The following is a 24,161-nucleotide window of genomic DNA, read 5'->3' on the forward strand; positions in this document are numbered from 1 at the left end:
ACCATCTCTCACATTACCCAAAGCCAACGGTACCGTGACAGCCTTTTTGCTGGAGCAATCCTTGAATGGAAAGTAAATGGCAGCACTGCAAATAAATGCAATGCCAATTTGTGGTAAAGCCAAATAAACCATTAAAACTACTACCAAAGATTGATATAACTAACCCATGGTACTGCAATTTCTCCAAAATAATCTGTTTTTGCTGTCATTTGCCACTTTAGCCTGTAATGTGGAACTAAAGACTCGACTGTGTTGCAAGTGTGTCTTCCAAGTTTGTCACCAGAATATTACCAAGGAGAAAGCAAGTCCTTGATGTCATTTATGGCCATATATTTAATTAGTGGGTTGATAAAAGAAATTGACAGTGAAATATTTGAGTGAACAGATTTTATTTCAGGGTATGAGAGGAAAAGACAGTCTATCCAAAAGAAAACTATTATCCTCCCCCTGGCAGATATTAGACCATATAAAACCTGCATAAACAGGTCATGTCTCAGCAATCTACTGTCTTATAGCAAGTGTTTGACACTTTAAAAATACAATTTAATGAATTGATATAACCCCACCCCACACCAAATTGAGATACTGACCAACAAAAATAAAGTGGTACATTTCTGCATACTTCCAACCATTAGGGTTGTTTTTGTCGCACTGCTTTGCTCTATCTTGGCCAGGTCGCAGTTGTAAATGAGAACTTGGTTCTCAACTGGCTTACCTGGTTAAATAAAGGTGAAATAAAAATATTGAATAAAAACAATTTAAAGGAGAAAACTAAAACCCTGAAGACATTTCTGCAATAAAATACAAACGTTTCTTATGTAGCCCTTTACACTCGTACCCAGTAACATTTGCAAATGTTTTGTTGTCTGAGGGAAGGAAATGCTGTAAATTTAAGAAGATTGTATTTTGAAAGATGAGACGTTGAGTATTATAATAAATACCTCTTTGATGTCATACAAGCAAGAAAAACACCTGGGAGTCCAAATGTACACGTTTCTATATCAGAAAACTCATGTCATACACAGTGTCAACGTTTTTGATCACTATGTTGATGTACAGTTACAAGATGAGATGGCGTCATACCCTGGGTTATTCTGAACAGAATTAGCCTATGTTTGTCTATTGTGAAGAATGCACTCATAATGATTCCTTTCTATGCGCATCAAATTATGATCCGTTTCCCTGAATTGTATTGCGAAAGCCTAACAATAATATCGTATTTAAAACTTTGCAAGTCATTTTGGCAATAGAACAAGCCTTGAAATGATGACCACCTGACCCAGATTGCAATTTCTAATGAACCATTTCTAGATTGCGTAATTGTGTTATGGTGAGGATGCAGAGTTGTGTTCCAAACAAAACTACATGTGTGCTTGCTCTAGTTCCTCAATGGCACAGCTAGGAAAGCTCAAAGAAAGAAGCTTATAGTTGAAGACTAAAAAAAACACCTTATAGTTGAAGTGCATAGAAATGACTTAGGAACTGTGAACACTTTGTAGAGGTGTGGCCACTTGGAGACACCAGTTAGTCTTCTCACTCAAACCCTTGTCATTACTTTGTATTATGTTGCACCTACCCCATATTTTCCAGGAATATTCTTATTATTTTACTGATTGTATTCAGAGTATTTTCAGATTTCGATAATATTTCTGCTACTGCTATTGTTGTGTCCTCACCTTTGGTCTAATCATTTCTCCATAATCTCCAAACTGTTCCCTTTCAATTGCTACCATGGTTATAAAGTGGAAGTCGGAAGTTTACATACACCTTAGCCAAATACATTTAAACGCACGCACACACACACACACACACACACACACACACACACACACACACACACACACACACACACACACACACACACACACACACACACACACACCTGACTTCAATAGAAACAAACATCTTTCTGTCCTCATAAATTATACCAGGTTCTAGGAAGAGGGTGTTTGCACTTCAGAGAGAAAACATTAATGCAAGTGAACTGCTTGTTTTCATTTATTTAGACTCAACTGATTGAATGAATATTTGGACCAACAAGCACTAAACAAGCACAAAAACATTAATCAGAGATGTGTGCGTAGTACGATATTGATTACTATCAGCAACACACTATATACAGATGATAGCAAAGTGACTCACTCTAACTGACTAGCCAGTTGCACTAGTTTCTGTTTGCTTTGGGATTTGATTGACAAATAACAAGTCTGATTGATTCACCAGAGGGGAAGCAGAGGTCACTATGCATCATGCAGTAGCACTAATATTCACCGTCATGACACTCACACTGTCCTTTATATATCCCAAAGAGATTGGCAATATAACAGGTAAGCAAACATGGACAAGCACACAGAAACACACACACACAATGGGTCAATGTGACCCATTTTTGACCCATCTACTGTAAGTGTCAAATTGACCCAGAACACCTTTTGAACATAATAAATTGAATTCCACGTGGGGCCATGGGCCAGAAACAGATTGAGGGGTTGCTCGCTAATAGATGTATCATTGAGTTTAAGCTGATGAAGAATGGAAGAATAGGATCTAATCAGTCAACCAACAAACCAACCAACACTGCTCTGATCTGCTCAACTCTCCATGCAGATAGATCTATAGACGGTCAGACCCTTGAGCAAGCTACATATATTCCTGAGTAGGGTAGCAAAATTCTGTTAACTTTCAATCAATTCCTTGGTTTTCTCAAAATCCCAGTTGGAGGATTCTACCCAGGATTTCTGGAAAACCAGGGAATTTATTAAAAGTTGAAAGGCTATAACATGAAGTAATCATGGGCAATTTCCACTTTAAAAGCATTTATTTTTTCAACCTTTACTCAGTCAAGCCACAGGTGGACTTTTCAAAACCAATTACAAAGAAACCCACTGGCTCAAAAGTTTGCTTTTGTTCACTCTGAATGACCGTTGTATCAGTCAGACCACTAGGGTTGTTCTGAGAACTCATTCCAGGGTTCTGGAGGTTCTATATGAACTCATTAAATATCACAATCTTTGTGTTTCCGTTCCAGTAACATCAAAATAGAAATAAAGTGGCCACTCAGAACCACTGTAGGATGAGTATGTGGACACAGTAATTGCATGCCAACGATTTGCTACTGTGTGCCCGTATTTCAGTTCATTCAGTACCTTTAGTTCACTCACTCAGGAAATGGGTTTTGAATGCTCTACCATTACCGTCCGGTTCCATACTAAAACATGAACCCTCTTATTCTTTCCACAAAACATTTTTTCCATCTGGGACTAATAAAGAACTAATCATCTTCTTCTGTTGTGTCTCTGCAGCCATCGAGACCCAGAGCACCAGTTCTGAGGAGCTGGTCCCAAGTCCCCCGTCCCCCCTGGCCCCGCCCCGCGTCTACAAGCCCTGCTTCGTGTGCCAGGACAAGTCCTCGGGGTACCACTATGGTGTCAGCGCCTGCGAGGGCTGCAAGGTAAGTCAACGTTCCGTACCGACATATACACCCCAACCAGCAACATACACACTAAAACCATTAACATATGCAGTGGGGCAAAAAAGTATTTAGTCAGCCACCAATTGTGCAACTTAACTCCCACTTAAAAAGATGAGAAAGGCCTGTAATTTTCATCATAGGTACACTTCAACTATGACAGACAAAATGAGAAAAATAATCCTGAAAATCACATTGTAGGATTTTTAAAGGATTGTTTTCCGCAAAGTTCAAGGGGGCCGAATACTTTCGCAAGGCACTGTACACCCCAACCATCAATATACACACCAAAACCTCAATATACACACCAATACCATCAAAATACACACCGAAACCATCAACATACACACCAAAACTATCAACATACACACCGAAACCATCAACATACACACCAACACTATCAACATACACACCAAAACAATCAACATATACACCCCAACCATCAATATACACACCAAAACCTCAATATACACACCAATACCATCAACATACACACCGAAACCATCAACATACACACCAAAACTATCAACATACACACCGAAACCATCAACATACAAACCAAAACCATCAATATACACACCAAAACAATCAACAAATATACCCCAACCAGCAACATACACACCAAAACCATCAATATACACACCGAAACCATCAACATACACACCAAAACCATCAGTATACACCCCGAAACCATCAGTATACACTCCAAAACCATCAATATACACACCACAACCATCAACATACACACTACAACCATCAACATACACACCGAAACCATCAACATACACACCAAAACCATCAACATACACACCACAATCAGCAACATACTAACCACAATCAATCAAACACATGTATTTATAAAGCCCTTTTTACATCAGCCGATGTCACAAAGTGCTATACAGAAACCCAGCCTAAAACCCCAAACAGCAAACAATGCAGGTGTAGAAGCACGGTGGCTAGGAAAAACCCCCTAGAAAGGCAGGAACCTAGGAAGAAACCATCAACATACACACCACAACCAGCAGACCTCTAGGACCAGATGTTTTCCTCACAACTTGACCTAACCAGAATTGAAAACTTTGTCCTGGTCAGGTCACTTGGTGAGGAAAAACCTCTGCTTGATGTTGCCCACAGTCTATCAATGCAGCTGTACCTGACTGTGCATACTGCATACATACAGAGCGCTCAAACAGTATATCAACGTTTACAAAGTTTATTTGTCACCTGCACCGAATACAACAGACCTTACAGTGAAATGCTTACTTACAGGCTGTAACCAATAGTGCAAAAAAGGTATTAGGTGAACAATATGTAAGTAAAGAAATAAAACATCAATAAAAGACAGTGAAAAACAGTAGCGAGGCTTCATACAGACACCGGTTACTCAGGCTGATCGAAGTAGTATGTACATGTAGATATGGTTAAAGTGACTATGCATATATGATGAACAGAGAGTAGCAGTAGTGTAAAAGAGGGGTTGGCGGGTGGTGGGTGGCGGGACACAATGCAGATAGCCTGGTTAGCCAATGTGCGGAAGCACTGGTTGGTCGGACCAATTGAGGTAGTTAAAGGATGTACCTGTGTGCATACGGAACATACAACCCTTTGGTTGACACTCCAGTCCAGTGTGTGCCTGGAGGCTGAATAGGCATCTTCATTCTATCTCTCCTGCTGTAATCAAAAGGCTGGAATTTCTGGAATTTAGGCCTGGGGGGAGAAGAGGGAGGGTGGCGATCAACTCTCTCACTGGGGTCAGGGTCAAGCACAGGTCTCTCTGGCCCTCCTGCGTGCATACATTTTCATTCGTACTGGTCCCCCGTGGGAATCGAACACACAACCCTGGTGTTGCAAGTGCAATGCTCTACCAACTAAGCCCAGCTTAGGTCTGGTGTGACCCCATACCTCCAGCCCCACGACCTGATAATACCACCTAGAGTCAGACCTATGTCAAATATATACAATACCATGGAGGTATAGATGCATTGAGATTAGAACATAGCTACAGAAATATGGGGAAACAAATGCATGCAATCACACACACCAAACTTAAATATTTAGTGGGGTCAAGCACATTCCTTCTACTCCTGCACCCTGACTGGACTGCAGATGGTATCATCTCTGAAATAAAAGGACAGATGGGGGTTTAACTTGTAAGCAGAATGAAACAGCCAGCTAGCTCTCTACGGAATTGGCCTAACGTAGTGGGGTGACTTAATTCCATAAACCTCTCTCTCTCTCTCTCTCTCTCTCTCTCTCTCTCTCTCTCTCTCTCTCTCTCTCTGAGTGGCCAGTAGCAGGATGTAAAAATAGCAGAATTCATGGTATAATAGCTGTGACATCTTGACTCGGGGGGATTATGCCAGAGATTAAGGCTTTTTCCTTGTTGTATTCCTGTCTCCATGGCGAGGGCATTGTTGTCATGGGGTGTGAGGACCGAATCCCTCCATTGGACAGAGTCAATTGAGCGTGCTCTCTCTCTCCGCAGCTGTAGGGTTTTAGCTGCTAAAGTTATCTCTCACTCTCCCTCCCTCCCTCTCTCACTCTCTCTCTCTCTCTCTCTCTCTCTCCCTGTCTCTATATCTATATCTCTCCCCCTCTCTCTATATATATCTCCCTCTTCCTCTCCCTCTCTCTCCCTCATATTAAAGGGTCCTCTACTGCCCTGTGAATGATAGAATTACACCGGCAAACAGACACACAGCTTGTGCTATGTGTGTATATGTACATGTCACTCATTTTACTTGCACGCCAATACATTCACATTACAGTCAAGCTGCCCAGATGTCCATTTATTATGACTTCAGTTCAACCCAGATCAGCTCCTGTCGGAGCACTGACTTCTTGATCTGTCTAACTTGATTTAAAGAGGTCCAGTCTTACAACAGACAGAGCCTTACCTACCAACACTGCTGTTTTTTTGGCCAGGGCTCACTTAAATAAAGAGTTGTCAATCTCAATGTGTCTACCCTGGTTTTATAAAGGATACATACAAAGTAAAGACATGCCTGTTGAATTCCCCTTAGATACACCCACTTCTCACGCTGTGTGTGGTTCATTAGAGGACTACGCTGACTACATACTGTATACATGTAATGAGAGAGATGAGAGAGAGACACGCCAGAAGAGAAGACACAGACTACGGCAGATGTGATCATGCCAGAACACACTCAACTCATTTACATCATCTGACTCCAGCAACGTTCTCGCCTTTGTTTGATATCGTGAAGAGAGCGGATTTGAATTGGTAAAATGGCGAGCAGACATGTGGGCTCCCATAAGTACATGCATATGCAGTGGTAGCGGTGCGCTAGGGGGGCTATGCTACTTCTTATGGGTATTCAGTGAAAGTCAAGACAACTCAAACCAAAGGCCGCCTCCTCTGCTGTTCAGATGAGACAGTTGTGTCCTACACCTTTGTGACATCATCCCTCCTGAGGTTCTGAAACTGTCCCCACAGAGAGCAACTCAACACAGCTCACAGCAATGCACCAGATCTGGTTCAAATACCTTTGAATACTTGAAACAGTGGAACAAAAAACAAACACATTTGTTTTACCATACAGTTTCTTAGAGTTTGCACTTTTGGGAACTATTCTGATAGTTGGATAGTGGGGAAAACTAGATAAAGAATAACGGTGTTTGACCTATGTATTTGACTTACGGTATGTCTGTAGATCACATAAACTTTAAGACATAATTAACATAGTGTACCAAAGTACCCAAGGGCAATAGACTAGGCCTAGGGACTATAGACTAGGCCTAGGGACTATAGACTAGGCCTAGGGACTATAGACTAGACCTAGGTACTATAGACTAGGCCTAGGGACTATAGACTAGACCTAGGTACTATAGACTAGGCCTAGGGACTAGGCCCAGGGCCTCTTTCTTCTACAAAACCCATAAGATGAATAAAAAACATATTGTCTGCTCTCTGTCAATAGAAAGGATAGCTTCACTGCCTCTGAGAAAAGAAGAATAACCTAAAGTGAAGAGAATACGAACAGAAGAATACACAATACTTTTATATCCCTACTTTAGTTCAGTGTACAGCACAGCACAGGAAGCTGATGGTGTACAGTATGGATAACAAAAAATATTTTCAATCTAGAAGGACATCATATAATAAATGGTAGAGAATCACAATAGCATCATCTCAGGTCTCAATTTTAGGATATTGGGTTTTGTCGATGCACATGACAAAGTCTATAGAATTTTCAAGTAGACTCATATCTCTACGGCTATAAAAGAATACAGCTTTTATAGGTTGGACCCGGTCCGCATCTTCTTTGTTGGGCTGACTGAAAAGCTTCACTGAAAAAGGATAGATACAGTGGGGAGAACAAGTATTTGATACACTGCCTATTTTACAGGTTTTCCTACTCACAAAGCATCTAGAGGTCTGTAATTTCTATCATAGGTACACTTCAACTGTGAGAGACAGAATCTAAAACAAAAATCCAGAAAATCACATTGTATGATTTTTAAGTAGCGAATGCGCTTGTTAAATCACCCGTTTGGCGAAGTAGGTTGTGATTCAATGAAAAATTAACCGGCACCGCATCGATTATATACAACGCAGGACAAGCTAGATAAACTAGTAATAGTTAACTAGTGATTATGTTAAGATTGATTGTTTTTTATAAGATAAGTTTAATGCTAGCTAACACCTTACCTTGGCTCCTTGCTACACTCGCATAACAGGTAGCCAGCCTGCCACGCAGTCTCCTCGTGGAGTGCAATGTAATCGGCCATGATCGGTGTCCAAAAATGCCAATTACCGATTGTTATAAAAACTTGAAATCGGCCCTAATTAATTGGCCATTCCGATTAATCGGTTGACCTCTAGTAGAGACCGGTGTGTCTGTTGTCCCTTGTGTCTGTGTTCTTGTAGAATACTGGTTGAGGGGTGGAGATTATGTAGTTAATTATTCCTTGCCCACGAACATTCAACCACCCATCAGAGATGATTGCAATACAGTCTGCTTTCTCTATGATTTGCTTGACCTACACTTGAACTCTGTTGAACTCTGCATCCAACAAATGAGTAGATAAATCATGTCTGGTTGGAGGGGTGTATGCTGGGTGAAGAACATTCAGAAATCTCTTCCAATCCCCTTTGCCTGTGAGCATCAGAGGTGAACCAGTTGCATACATAGCCCGAGCAAGACTACGTTCCTCCATTGAGTCAAAAAAACTTCTGATTCCAGAAGGACCATGAGCTGTTGCTATCGATAATGTCTCTGATTCATCATTTTCAGCTCGAATAGAAGTAGAGGGACTCTGACAAGAGGTTGCTTATTTTGAGCGTTGAGGGAACTTTATGTACTTGGCCAGATGATTCTGCATCTTTGTTGCATTCTTCACATATGATTTGGCACAGTATTTGCAAATGTACACAGCTTTTCCTTCTACATAAGCTGCCGTGAAATGTCTCCACACATCAGATAGTGCCGGTGGCATTTTCCTGTAAAGATTAGAAAAAAATGAGTAAAATTAAACAAATACAATTCCATGTTCAGATAAATAGTTAAGCCGTTAGCTTGAACAACTCCTTTGTAAGATACATTTTTTAAAAAGGTTCACTGTTATAAGCTAACCTTTTTGATGAATTTAAGCTAAATTCTCACAATTCCGACCCTTTGCAACCGTAATTGTAGCGAACAAAGCAGAGTTTGGGCAAGGCATAAAGATACATATAATAGGTAAAGGATAATCAATGAGGGGCTATGTGTTCTCTGGAAAATAGTGCATGATGTGGAAGGTGTGTTCCATGATGCGTTAGAGGACTTTTCCAGAGTTGATTATCCCTTTTATACTATGGCTATAGTTCAACATATTTGCCGCTATAATTTTTTTCATTTGCCAGTAGAAATGTGACAATATCCACTGATATTATCCATACTTGCTAGCTTAGCTAACCAAACCATCATCCTAGCTTGCTATTCTGAAAATGCTATTCAACATTGGCAATAATGTTGGCAGCTAAGCTGCAGCTGGCCAGAAACAGAGCGGCATGTTTTGCTCTTAATTGTGATCAGAGGGCTGATATTAATACTATGCATGCCAGTCTCTCTTGGCCAAGAGTCTTTTTTATAAGAAACATTAATGTGTTGAAAATCCCAAATTGTTTGCATAGTCAACTTACACACAGCTCTGACACACACACTTATCCCACACTCTGACACACACACTGATGATCTCTCTGACATTTGCAACATTGTTTCAATATTCAAATTCGATTTCCAGCCGTCCCATAGTAAGGACCGTGTCGGGAGTCAGGACGTAGTTACTTTGCTGTTTTTTTGGCTGCTTTAAGATAGCCGTAGTTGGCTAGCTAGCAAGCAATGAATAACGGATGTCCATAGATAAAGAACAAAAAGAGTGAATGACTGAGTTGCGTCTCTGTCAACCGAACCAATAGAATGACCGACCAGCCGGCTTGGATAGCAACCCTAGGTTTCTGTCGGGACAATATCTTGTGGAAGGATGAAATAGTATGAATAAATTCATTTTAAAAAAGTTAATGAAAAAAGTTAATAATTATTTGAATATGTTGGTAACCCGCTGTATTGAAGTGATAATGCCCTGGAAGACGGTGTTTGGAGGTTATATTGGCATGGTCAACTTTGTCTCAGGCCTAACAACACCCGTGCTAATATGTCCTCCAAACACCGGCTTCGAGGGCATTATCACTTAATTAGCTTGGAAATTGTATACTATTTACTCTGAAATTAGTATTTAACAATGCCATGGTATAATGTGTTGTAATTCTATGACTTAAGGATTGTATTATATTAGTCAACTCAACTTAATAACATGTATAGAATGTTCACCCCAATGTTCCGCCCCAACATTCTGATTCAGTGTTCCGCCACAATGGTCCTAAAGCTCCAGGAATGGAACATTTGAACATATTGTCATATCTGACAGTTCCTTGTCATGGATGGGAATAGTTTTGGAATGAACCCTATTCCTCTGTTCCGGTCTTTTCTTCTCCTTAGCTCCGTAGCATTCTGCACAATAGGATTGGTTTGGTTGGACCAGTTTGACGAGCAGGGAGAGGTTGAGCAGGGGTTTTCAACCTGGTATTATAAGCAATGTTACATTACATTTCACAATGCAAACTGTTAATAATAATATTAATAATAGGCCTTTATTCTGTTACATTCAGTGATAAGATCTACTCTAAATTTGACCGGCAATATATTTCATGTTAAAAATTCTATGATTCCGCGATGGTGGTTTCAATAACTTTTGACGGTGACTTGGTGATCTCCAGAACGGAAGTTTGTGAACCATTGAGTTAGAGGAGGTAGACCACATCCACTCTGGATGACACACACACCCATGCACACACAGCATGCTGCTCCAGTTTCCCCTGGCCTCCCAGGCTCCAACTTGTCCTCTGTGTGTTTTGAATGTCTTTATTTACCTCCAGCTGTCTGATGGTAATGTTGGGGAATGATCTAAATACCTGTTAGGGTGACAGTTCCCTGCAAAGGGAGAGAGAGAAGGGAGAGGGAGAGAGATAGAAAGAGAAAAGGGAACAAGGGAAAGAGAGCCCTTGGAGCTGTGCGGCTCTCTGTTCTGCCTGCCTCTCATAATAATGGCTAAACTACTCTCAGAGCAGGACAGATGCTACTAACACACACACATACACACACGTACAGACACAGACACACACTGCTAACACACAGTCCATAATGTGAATGTCTGTCAACGTTCTACAACATGAAAGCGACTCACTTCTAATAGTGCCAGAAATCAAATACAGGAGGTCAATGTGGGTCAGCACACAGAGAGGTGTAACGGAAAATGGATTTGATTATGTTAAATGATGAAGGGATGCCTTTTTCTCTTCCTTTTTCCTTTCGTAATCCCTCGTTTACCTGATTGAGTTGTTTTGTCTCTTTTGTTAGTGAATCATTGTTTTTTTCAAGTGTCTTTCAAGTCGCTTATCTGTCTGTCAGAAGGCCAACTGCCTGTCTGTGTTTGTGTGTGTGTGTGCGTGCGTCCGTGCGTGTGAGCGAGCGAGTGGGTGTCTGTGTAGAGAGATTCAAATCCGCTGCTATTTAAAAGGTCAGATATAAAATGATCTCATCTGAGTATTCTAAATGAAGGCTTGTTAGTTGCGTGGTTTGTGATTGACCTGTGTCTCTGTACTGCAACACTTTTGAACCCTGTTTAAGGTTTCTGGACTAAGATGTTGGTGTGAAAAGATAGATTTGATTGATTATGAATATTGAAGAATACCAGTATGTTGGAGTTTCTTGCATGTTAACCTCTTGAGTTTAGGGGCCAGTATTTTGATGTTTGGATGAAAAACGTACCCAAATGAAGCTGCCTATTTCTCAGGCCCAGAATCTAGAATATGCATATAATTGTCAGATTAGGATAGAAAACACTCTGAAGTTTCCAAAACTGTCAAAATATTGTCTGTGAGTATAACAGAACTGATATTGCAGGCGAAAACCTGAGGAAAATCCAACCCGGAAGTGCTGTTTTTCCTGAAAGCTCTCTGTTCCATTGCCTGCCTTCACTCCATTTAAAGGGATATCAACCAGATTCCTTTTCCTATGGCTTCAACATGTTGTGAACAGTCTTTTGACATAGCTTCAGGCTTTTATTTAAAAAAATGAGCGAGAAAGATCACATCGTGTCATTGGATGGCTGGGTGCCAGCAGCGTTTTGCATGCACAACAGCTTGGAGCAGACATTTTCTCTCTCTCTCCTATTGAAGAAGGTACAGTCCGGTTGAAATATTATTGATTATATATTGTAAAAACAACCTGAGGATTGATTATAAAAAACGTTTGACATGTTTTTACGAACTTTACGGATACTATTTGAAATTTTCAACTGCCCGCTCGTGACCGCTCGAGCCTGTGGATTTCTGAACATAACGCGCCAACCAAATGGAGGTATTTTGGATATAAAAATAATCTTTATGGAACAAAAGGAACATTTATTGTGTAACTGGGAGTCTCGTGAGTGGAAACATCCGAAGATCATCAAAGCGATTCATTTAATTGCTTTTCTGACTTTCGTGACCAATCTACTTGGCTGCTAGCTGTTTGTAATGTTTTGTTTCATGAGAATTTAATATTTTTAGTAATTTAATTTGAATTTGGTGATGTTGATGAAAATGATCCTGCTATGATGGGTGCATCAAGAAGTTTAATGGGCTTGATGAGTTGGAAGATGGAAGATAAGACTGTCATTATATACACAGAAACACAGAAGTGAGGTTGTGAATAATGTAAATATGTATGATCTTAATTTGATCACTTTTTTGTTGCTGAGAATTTTCATGTGCTGCAGGAAATGCCACTGAACATTAAAATCCTTTTTGTTTTATTTTTCTGTGACAACACTGGTCAAATTAAGACCCTATATCTGTATTTGTGAAGGGAAGTTTTACAAAAAAATGTGAGATTAAGATTACATTTAGATGAGCTCACATTTGTGTACAGTGATTGAATTACTAGTTACATGCATTTCATTTCAGAACTTTAAAATCTCAGTCTTGGTTTTATTTCAATAAAGTACATGTCTTGCCTTACACAAGCTACCTTTTTGTATTTTGGGTATTTCATTTAGTTGAAAGCAATGTCAAACAATGATTTACCTGTAAATTCAACAGATAATTAAATGACTCATATCAACTAGGGGAATTCAGTCTGCAGAATCAAATCTCACTTCTTAGTACAAAAGGAAACTATGCATTTCCACTCCACAATGTAAAATCACACACTTCACAAAAGCAACGATCTTCACATTAAAATATAGTTTTTCACACTTTCCAACGCACACAGGCATTATGTAATGTTCTTCTATCCTTGTGGGGACCTAAAATGTATTTCCTTTCAAATATTCTAGTTTCCCTAACCCCTAAACATAACCCTTACCCTAACCTTAATCCTTAACTCATAACCTGTAACCCTAAAACTAAACCTAACCACTAACCCCTTACCCATATTATAACCCTAATCCCTATTCTAACCCAAACCCTAAACCTAACCCCTAATCCTAAAATAGGCTTTGTCCTCATGGGGATGTGGGAAATGTCCCCACGAGGTACAATTGTTCTTGTTTTACTATACTTGTGGGGACTCTTGGGGATTTTAGGTCCCCACAAGGATGTAAGAACCAACCCACACCATGTGCATGTATGCACACAGACATACACACTAGAGGTTGACCGATTATGATTTTTCAATGCCGATACCGATTATTGGAGGACCCAAAAAAGGCTGTTACCGATTAATTGGCCGATTTATAAAATAAAAAAAATGGTAATAATGACAATTACAACAATACTGAATGAACACTTATTTTAACTTAATATAATACATCAATAAAAATCAATTTAGCCTCAAATAAATAATGAAACATGTTCAATTTGGTTTAAATAATGCAAAAACAAAGTGTTGGAGAAGTAAAAGTGCAATATGTGCTATGTAAGAAAGCTAACGTTTGAGTTCCTTGCTCAGAACATGAGAACATATGAAAGTTGAGGGTTCCCTTTAACATGAGACTTCAATATTCCAAGGTAAGAGGTTTTAGGTTGTAGTTAATATAGTATTTATAGGACTATTTCTCTCTATACCATTTGTATTTCATTAACCTTTGACTATTGGATGTTCTTATAGACACTATAGTATTGCCAGTGTAACAGTATAGCTTCCGTCCCTCTCCTCGCCCCTACCTGGGTTCAAACCAGGAACACATGAACAACAGCCACACTCGAAGCAGCGTTACCCATCGCTCCACAAAAGCCACGGCCCTTGCAGAGCAAGGGGAATAACTACTCCAAGTCTCAGAGCCAGTGACGTTGAAACGCTATTAGCGCGCACCCCGCTAACTAGCTAGCCATTTCACATCGATTACACCAGCCATTAGGCTGATAGACTTGAAGTCATAAACAGCGCTGTGCTTGCGAAGAGCTGCTGGCAAAATGCACGAAAGTGCTGTTTGAATGAATGCTTACGAGCCTGCTGCTGCCTACCATCGCTCAGTCAAACTGCTCTATCAAATCATAGACTTAATTATAACATAACACACATAATGGTCATTAATATGGTCAAATCCGGAAACTATCATTTCGGGAAAAAAACGTTTATTATTTCAGTGAAATAAGGAACCATTCGGTATTTTATCTAATGGGTGGCATCCCTAAGTCTATATATTCTTGTTACCTTGCACAATCTTCAATGTTATGTCATAATTATGTAAAATTCTGGCAAATTAGTTCGCAATGAGCCAGGCTGCCCAAACTGTTGCATATACCCTGACTCTGCGTGCAATGAACGCAAGAGAAATGACACAATTTCACCTGCTTAATATTGTCTGCTAACCTGGATTTCTTTTAGCTAAATATGCAGGTTTAAATATATATACTTCTGTGTATTGATTTTAAGAAAGGCATTGGTGTTTATGGTTAGGTACAGTCGTCCAACGATTGAGCTTTTTTCGCAAATGCGCTTTTGTTAAATCACCCCCCAGCATTGCATTGATTATATGCAACGCAGGACACGCTAGATAAACTAGTAATATCATCAACCATGTGTAGTTATAACTATTGATAATGATTGATTGTTTTTTATAAGATAAGTTTAATGCTAGCTAGCAACTTACCTTGGCTTCTACTGCATTCACGTAAAAGGCAGTCTCCTTGTGGAGTGCAACGAGAAGCAGGTGGTTATAGTGTTGGACTAGTTAACTGTAAAGTTGCAAGATTGCATCCCCCGAGCTGACAAGGTGAAAATTTGTCGTTCTGCCCCTGAACAAGGCAGTTAACCCACAGTTCCTAGGCTGTCATTGAAAATAATAATGTGTTCTTAACTCACTTGCCTAGTTAAATAAAGGTCTAAAAAAAAAAACGGCAAAATCAGCGCCCAAAAATACAGATATCCGATTGTTATGAAAACTTGAAATCGGCCTTAATTAGTCGGCCATTCCGATTAATCGGTCGACCTCTAATACACACATACCATATGCACACACGCAGCATACGCACGCATGCATGGACACATGCATGCACACACACACACCCACACCCACACACGCACTCCATATGCATGCATGTATGGACACAGGCTCATCTGGGTGATGTTCTCTGATTCTGAGTGTAATGATTATTATTAGAATGGGAGCTATGATGACTGCCAGCTGGGGTAGACAGACGGAAAATGGGTTCCTGTGTGTGTGTGTGTGTGTGTGTGTGTGTGTGTGTGTGTGTGTGTGTGTGTGTGTGTGTGTGTGTGTGTGTGTGTGTGTGTGTGTGTGTGTGTGTGTGTGTGTGTGTGTGTGTGTGACTGATTCACTTTCTTATTGCTTTCCAACTTCGCTTAAAACTATATATATAAACATATCTGCTTGAAGTTTGTTGGTTTAACTCTGACATTCATATAAATCATGTATCGTTGTCAATGATTGAGGCACTCAAACAAGCTATGAACACAGATCTCCAGTTAGAATTCAGACCTTATTGACAAGACAAAACAGTACAAGGCTTCATTGAGATGTCAGCCTCTGTCTCCACTGTCCAGCCTGATTAAGAAACCTGCTGCTTGTCTTGAATAGGGACAGTCAGCCGATCCTGTATGTACGTCAGAAGCTTAGTGGAGCAGAGTGTTACCATCTGCTGAGAGAGAGGATAAGAGTGGAGACTGAAGATGTCTGCTTGGTGCCCCCAGGCCAGCGCCGAGAGAGGGAGAGGGAGAAAGAGAGAGAGAGAGAAATAGAGATGGAGAGGAAACCTAAAGAATGGGGACACAATTGGTCATCTGTGGGAGGGATCTGAAACCCAACAAGGAAGCTCTCCTCCATCCTCTCTTTCGATTCTACCTCTCTCTCTTTTCTCTTTTCTCTCCTCCTCTGTGTCTCGATCTATTCAGGTCATGCTGGCTGAGTCGCCTCTCATTTGAAAGGCCCCGACTCATTGACTTTTTTCTTTCTTTCTCCCTCTTTATTTTACCCTCTTTCTCTTTCTCTCAATCCATCTGTGCACTTCACGGGTACCGTTTCCGGGGTGGTAAGGAGAAAGAGAGAGAATAGAAGGAGAAGGAGGGAGGAAGGAGGGGGAGAGATTGGCCCTGCTTATCCGACTTGTTCACTGTTTCCCAGAGGCCCATTGGCCACGGTCACTCTCTAGTCACTCTCGCTTCTCTTCTCTTCTCTTCCCTTCTCTTCTCTCTCTTCTCTTCTCTAGTCTTCTCTTCTCTCTCTCTCTCTCTTTCTCTCTCTCTCTCTCTCTCTCTCTCTCTCTCTCTCTCTCTCTCTCTCTCTCTCTCTCTCTCTCTCTCTCTCTCCCTCCCCCTCTCTCTCTTCTCTTCTCACTCTCTCTGTGTTATCTGCTGAGGTTTCATGATCGCCAGGGCAACAAAGCCAGTCTCTGCCATATGGAACTGCTTTCTTCCGCTCTTATTTACTCTGCCTTTTCAATGGCACCCAACCCTTGTACAACCCTGGTCCAAGGGTCTTCTTCTTTACCTCTCTACCTCTCTTCTTTACCTCTCTAACCCTCTTCTTTACCTCTATTCCTCTCTACCTCTCGTCTTCTTTACCTCTCTACCTCTCTTCTTCTTTATCACTCTACCGCTATACCTCTATTCCCCTCTACCTTTTGTTCTTTACCTCTCTTATTCTTTACTTCTCTTCTTCTTTGTCTTTCTACCTCTATTCCTCCCTACCTCTCTTCTTCTTTACCTCTCTACCTCTATTCCTCTCTACCTGTCATCCTCTCTACCTCTTCTTCTTTACCTCTCTACCTCTATTCCTCTCTACGTGTCATCCTCTCTACCTCTCTTCTTCTTTACCTCTCTACCTCTATTACTTTCTTCCTCTCTACCTCTCTACCTCTCTACCTCTATTCCTCTCTACCTCTCTTCCTCTCTACCTCTTCTTCTTTACCTCTCTACCTCTATTTATCTCTACCTCTCTTCTTCTTTACCTCTCTACCTCTATTCCTCTCTACCTCTGTCTCTATTCCTCTATACCTTTCTTCTTTGCCTCTCTACCTCTCTTCTTCTTTACCTCTCTACCCCTCTTCCTCTCTACCTCTCTTCTTCTTTACCTCTGTCTCTATTCCTCTATACCTTTCTTCTTTGCCTCTCTACCTCTCTTCTTCTCGACCTCTCTACCTCAAATCAAATTCTTGTTTTTATATAGCCTTTCGTACATCAGCTGATATCTCAAAGTGCTGTACAGAAACCCAGCCTAAAACCCCAAACAGCAAGCAATGCAGGTGTTGAAGCACGTTGGCTAGGAAAAACTCCCTAGGAAGAAACCTAGAGAGGAACCAGGCTATGAGGGGTGGTCAGTCCTCTTCTGGCTGTGCCGGGTGGTGATTATAACAGAACATGGCCAAGATGTTCAAATGTTCATAAATGACCAGCATGGTCAAATAATAGGTCTGGGACAGGTAGCACGTCTGGTGAACAGGTCAGGGTTCCATAGCCGCAGGCAGAACAGTTGAAACTGGAGCAGCAGCACGGCCAGGTGGACTGGGGACAGCAAGGAGTCATCATACCAGGTAGTCCTGAGGCATGGTCCTAGGGCTCAGGTCCTTCGAGAGAGAGAAAGAAAGAGAGTGAGAGATAATTAGAGAGAGCATACTTAAATTCACACAGGACACCGGATAAGACAGGAGAAGTACTCCAGATATAACAAACTGACCCTAGCCCCCCGACACATAAACTACTACTGGAGGCTGAGACAGGAGGGGTCAGGAGACACTGTGGCCCCATCCGATGATACCCCCGGACAGGGCCAAACAGGAAGGATATAACCCCACCCACTTTGCCAAAGCACAGCCCCCACACCACTAGAGGGATATCTTCAACCACCAACTTACCATCCTGAGACAAGGCCGAGTATAGCCCACAAAGATCTCCGCCACGGCACAACCCAAGGGAGGGGGCGCCAACCCAGACAGGAAGATCACATCAGTGACTCAACCCACTCAGGTGACACACCCCTCCTAGGGACGGCATGAAAGAGCACCAGCAAGCCAGTGACTCAGCGCCTGTAATAGGGTTAGAGGCAGAGAATCCCAGTGGAAAGAGGGGAACCGGCAAGGCAGAGACAGCAAGGGCGGTTCGTTGCTCCAGAGCCTTTCCGTTCACCTTCACACTCCTGGGCCAGACTACAGTCAATCATATGACCCACTGAAGAGATGAGTCTTCAGAAAATACTTAAAGGTTGAGACCGAGTTTGCGTCTCTCACATGGGTAGGCTGACCATTCCATAAAAATGGAGCTCTATAGGAGAAAGCCCTGCCTCCAGCTGTTTGCTTAGAAATTCTAGGGACAATTAGGAGGCCTGCGTCTTGTGACCGTAGTGTACGTGTAGGTATGTACGGCAGGACCAAATCAGAGAGATAGGTAGGCGCAAGTCCATGTAATGCTTTGTAGGTTAGCAGTAAAACCTTGAAATCATCCCTTGCCTTGACAGGAAACCAGTGTAGGGAGGCTAGCACTGGAGTAATATGATCACATTTTTTGGTTCTAGTCAGGATTCTAGCAGCCGTATTTAGCACTAACTGAAGTTTATTTAGTGCTTTATCCGGGTAGCCAGAAAGTAGAGCATTGCAGTAGTCTAACCTAGAAGTAACAAAAGCATGGATACATTTTTCTGCATCATTTTTGGACAGAAAGTTTCTGATTTTTGCCATGTTACGTAGATGGAAAAAAGCTTGAAACAGTCTTGATATGTTTGTCAAAAGAGAGATCAGGGTCCAGAGTAACGCCGAGGTCCTTCACAGTATTATTTGAGACGACTGTACAACTATTAAGATTAATTGTCAGATTCAACAGAAGATCTCTTTGTTTCTTGGGACCTAGAGCAAGCATCTCTGTTTTGTCCGAGTTTAAAAGTAGAACGTTTGTAGCCATCCACTTCCTTATGTCTGAAACACAAGCTTCTAGCGAGGGACAATTTTTTGGGCTTCACCATGTTTCATTGAAATGTACAGCTGTGTGTCATCCGCATAGCAGTGAAAGTTAACATTATCTTTTCGAATGACATCCCCAAGAGGTAAAATATATAGTGAAAACAATAGTGGTCCTAAAACGTGATCTTGAGGAACAACGAAATGTACAGTTGATTTGTCGGAGGACAAACCATTCACAGAGACAAACTGATATCTTTCCGACAGATAAGATCTAAACCAGACCAGAACTTGTCCATGTAGACCAATTTGGGTTAACAATCTCTCCAAAAGAATGTGGTGATCGATGGTATCAAAAGCAGCACTAAGGTCTAGGAGCACGAGGACAGATGCAGAGCCTCGGTCTGATGCCATTAAAAGGTAATTTACCACCTTCACAAGTGCAGTCTCAGTGCTATGATGGGGTCTAAAACCAGACTGAAGCATTTCGTATATATTGTTTGTCTTCAGGAAGGCAGTGAGTTGCTGTGCAACAGCCCTTTCTAAAATTATTGAGAAGAATGGAAGATTCGATATAGGCCAATAGTTTTTTATATTTTCTTGGTCAAGGTTTGGCTTTTTCAAGAGAGGCTTTATTACTGCCACTTTTAGTGAGTTTGGTACACATCCGGTGGATAGAGAGCCGTTTATTATGTTCAACATAGAAGGGCCAAGCACAGGAAGCAGCTCTTTCAGTAGTTTAGTTGGAATAGGGTCCAGTATGCAGCTTGTAGGTTTAGAGGCCATGATTATTTTCATCATTGTGTCAAGAGATATAGTACTAAAACACTAGAGTGTCTCTCTTGATCCTAGGTCCTGGCAGAGTTGTGCAGACTCAGGACAACTGAGCTTTGAAGGAATACGCAGATTTAAAGAGGAGTCCGTAATTTGCTTTCTAATAATCATGATCTTTTCCTCTCTACCTCTATTCTTCTTTACCTCTCTACCTCTATTCCTCTCTAGCTATATTCTTCTTTACCTCTCTACCTCTATTCCTCTCTACCTCTTCTTCTTTACCTCTCTACCTCTATTCCTCTCTACCTCTATTCCTCTCTACCTCTATTCCTCTCTACCTATATTCCTCTCTACCTCTATTCCTCTCTACTTCTATTCCTCTCTACCTCTATTCCTCTCTACCTATATTCCTCTCTACCTCTCTTCTTCTTTACCTCTCTTCTTCTTTACCTCTCTACCTCTATTCCTCTCTACTTCTCTTCTTCTTTACCTCTCTACCTCTCTTCTTTACCTCTCCACCTCTATTCCCCTCTACCTTTATTCCTCTCTACCTCTTCTTCTTTACCTCTCTACTTCTATTCCTCTCTACCTCTCTTCCTCTCTACCTCTTCTTCTTCACCTGTCTACCTCTCTTCCTCTCTACCTCTCTTCTTCTTTACCTCTCTACCTCTCTTCCTCTCTACCTATATTCCTCTCTACGTCTCTTCCTCTCTACCTCTCTTCCTCTCTACCTCTCTTCTTCTTTACCTCTCCTCTTCTTTACCTCTACCTCTGGTTGTAGTGAATACTCAGGCAACACAAAGCACCTTGGTCACAGGGGAGGGCAGGAGTGTGGAAGAGGGGAGGTGGGTAGAGAGAGAACGAGGCTGAGAGAGAGAGGTAAAGTGAAGGGGTTGGGTGGATTAGGTAAATAATTGATGTTCGGCACTTTCATTTTTTAATCTGTAAATGAGACAGCCCTTAAGATGCCTCCAGGTTCCTGGACTCGGTATTTGTGACATCCTGTTGGTGTTAGTGTTTATGTGTTTGTGTATGTGTGTGTGTAGACATCCTATCTCTCCTCCCATTAAGATAACAAGATGGAGGATAATGAGAGAGTCAGTAGACCAGACAAGGCTCAATATCCACTCATATCATGTCCCCAGTTCAAATGTATAATTTATTTAGTCACCAGAACAGAGCCCCCCAGCTGGTGTGTGTCTGTGTGTGTGTTAGAGCTGGGCGATATGAAGCTGGGCAAAATTTTCTTTAATCCGTATTGCAATAAATCAAATCAAAATGTATTTGTCACATACACATGGTTAGCAGATGTTAATGGTCACATACACATGGTTAGCAGATGTTAATGCGAGTGTAGCGAAATGCTTGTGCTTCTAGTTCCGACAATGCAGTAATAACCAATGAGTAATCTAACCTAACAACTCCACAACTACTACCTTATACACACAAGTGTAAAGGGATAAAGAATATGTACATAAAGATATATGAATGAGTGATGGAACAGAACGGCATAGGCAAGATGCAGTAGATGGTATCGAGTACAGTATATACATATGAGATGAGTAATGTAGGGTATATAAACATAAAGTGGCATAGTTTAAAGTGGCTAGTGATACATGTATTACATAAAGATGGCAAGATGCAGTAGATGATATAAAGTACAGTATATACATATACATATACATATGAGATGAGTAATGTAGGGTATGTAAACATTATATTAAGTGGCATTGTTTAAAGTGGCTAGTGAAACATTTTTACATCAATTTCCATTATTAAAGTGGCTGGAGTTGAGTCAGTATGTTGGCAGCAGTCACTCAATGTTAGTGGTGGCTGTTTAACAGTCTGATGGCCTTGAGATAGAAGCTGTTTTTCAGTCTCTCGGTCCCTGCTTTGATGCACCTGTACTGACCTCGCCTTCTGGATGATAGTGGGGTGAACAGGCAGTGGCTTGGGTGGTTGTTGTTGTTCTTTATGGCCTTCCTGTGACATCGGGTGGTGTAGGTGTCCTGGAGGGCAGGTAGTTTGCCCCCGGTGATGCGTTGTGCAGACCTCACTACCCTCTAGAGAGCCTTACGGTTGTGGGCGGAGCAGTTGCCGTACCAGGCGGTGATACAGCCCAACAGGATGCTCTTGATCGTGCATTTGTAGATGTTTGTGAGTGCTTTTGGTGACAAGCCAAATTTCTTCAGCCTCCTGAGGTTGAAGAGGCGCTGCTGCGCCTTCTTCACAACGCTGTCTGTGTGGGTGGACCAATTCAGTTTGTCCGTGATGTGTACGCCAAGGAACTTAAAACTTACTAGCCTCTCCACTACTGTCCCGTAGATGTGGATAGGGGGGTGCTCCCTCTGCTGTTTCCTGAAGTCCCCAATCATCTCCTTAGTTTTGTTAGGTTATTTTCCTGACAACACACTCTGAGGGCCCTCACCTCCTCCCTGTATGCCGACTCGTCGTTGTTGGTAATCAAGCCTACCACTGTAGTGTCGTCTGCAAACTTGATGATTGAGTTGGAGGCGTGCATGGCCACCCAGTCGTGGGTGAACAGGGAGTACAGGAGAGGGGTCAGAACGTACCCTTGTGGGGCCCCAGTGTTGAGGATCAGCGTGGTGGAGATGTTGTTACTTAACCTCACCACCTGGGGGCGGCCCGTCAGGAAGTCCAGTACCCAGTTGCACAGGGCGGGGTCGAGACCCAGGGTCTCGAGCTTGATGACGAGTTTGGAGGGTACTATGGTGTTAAATGCTGAGCTGTAGTCGATGAACAGCATTCTCACATAGGTATTCCTCTTGTCCAGATGGGTTAGGGCAGTGTGCAGTGTGGTTGCGATTTCGTCGTCTGTGGACCTATTGGGGCGGTAAGCAAATTGGAGTGGGTCTAGGGTGTCAGGTAGGGTGGAGGTGATATGGTCCTTGACTAGTCTCTCAAAGCACTTCATGTTCATGATGACGGAAGTGAGTGCTACGGGGCGGTAGTCATTTAGCTCAGTTACCTTAGCTTTCTTGGGAACAAGAACAATGGTGGCCCTCTTGAAGCATGTGGGAACAGCAGACTGGGATAAGGATTGATTGAATATGTCTGTAAACACACCAGCCAGGGGACGCGGCCGGGGATGCCGTCTGGGCCTGCAGCCTTGCGAGGGTTTAAATGTTTTACTCACGTCGGCTGCAGTGAAGGAGAATCTGCAGGATTTGGTAGCGGGCCGTGTCAGTGGCACTGTATTGTCCTCAAAGCGGGCAAAAAAGTTATTTAGTCTGTCTGGGAACATATCCCAATCCATGTGATCGAAGCAGTCTTGAAGCGTGGAATCAGATTGGTCGACCAGCGTTGAACAGACCTGAGCGCGGGAGCTTCTTGTTTTAGGCTCTGTCTGTAGGCTGGAAGCAACAAAATGGAGTCGTGGTCAGCTTTTCCAAAAGGAGGGCGGGGGAGGGCCTTATATGCGTCGCGGAAGTTAGAATAACAATGATCCAGGGTTTTACCAGCCCTGGTTGCGCAATCGATATGCTGATAGAATTTAGGGAGTCTTGTTTTCAGATTAGCCTTGTTAAAATCCCCAGCTATAATGAATGCAGCCTCAGGATATGTGGTTTCCAGTTTACATGGAGTCTGCTTGGGGGAGAATATATTATAATGGAAGAGAATTCCCTTGATAGATAATGCGGTCGACATTTGATTGTGAGGAATTCTAAGTCAGGTGAACAGAAGGACTTGAGTTCCTGTATGTTGTTATGATCACACCATGTCTCGTTAATCATAAGGCATACCCCCCTGCCCCTCTTCTTACCAGAAAGATGCTTCTTTCTGTCGGCTGCACCGACTCCGTTAGCGTCTCTCGAGTGAGCCATGTTTCCGTGAAGCAAAGAACGTTACAGTCTCTGATGTCTCTCTGGAATGCTACCCTTGCTACCCTTGGACATTGGCAAGTAGTATGCTAGGGAGTGGTGCGCGATGTGCCCGTCTCCGGAGCCTGACCAGAAGACCGCCTCGTTTGCCCCTTTTACGGCGTCGTTGTTTAGGATCGCCGGC

General features: G+C 42.0%; 1 protein-coding gene across 2 annotated transcripts in view; it reads left to right on the top strand.

The window, feature by feature from the left end:
* Positions 1–24,161, top strand: part of LOC109887187 (retinoic acid receptor beta) — a 156,332-nt gene that overhangs the window by 63,637 nt on the left and 68,534 nt on the right. For both annotated transcript variants that reach the window (XM_031788753.1, XM_031788754.1), the window contains exon 2: positions 3,303–3,451. In XM_031788753.1, the coding sequence (XP_031644613.1) occupies positions 3,303–3,451 (149 nt within the window). The remainder of the gene's footprint in view (positions 1–3,302; positions 3,452–24,161) is intronic.

The sequence above is a fragment of the Oncorhynchus kisutch genome, linkage group LG14 (genome assembly GCF_002021735.2).
Source record: "Oncorhynchus kisutch isolate 150728-3 linkage group LG14, Okis_V2, whole genome shotgun sequence".
NCBI classification, from domain to species: Eukaryota; Metazoa; Chordata; class Actinopteri; order Salmoniformes; family Salmonidae; genus Oncorhynchus; species Oncorhynchus kisutch.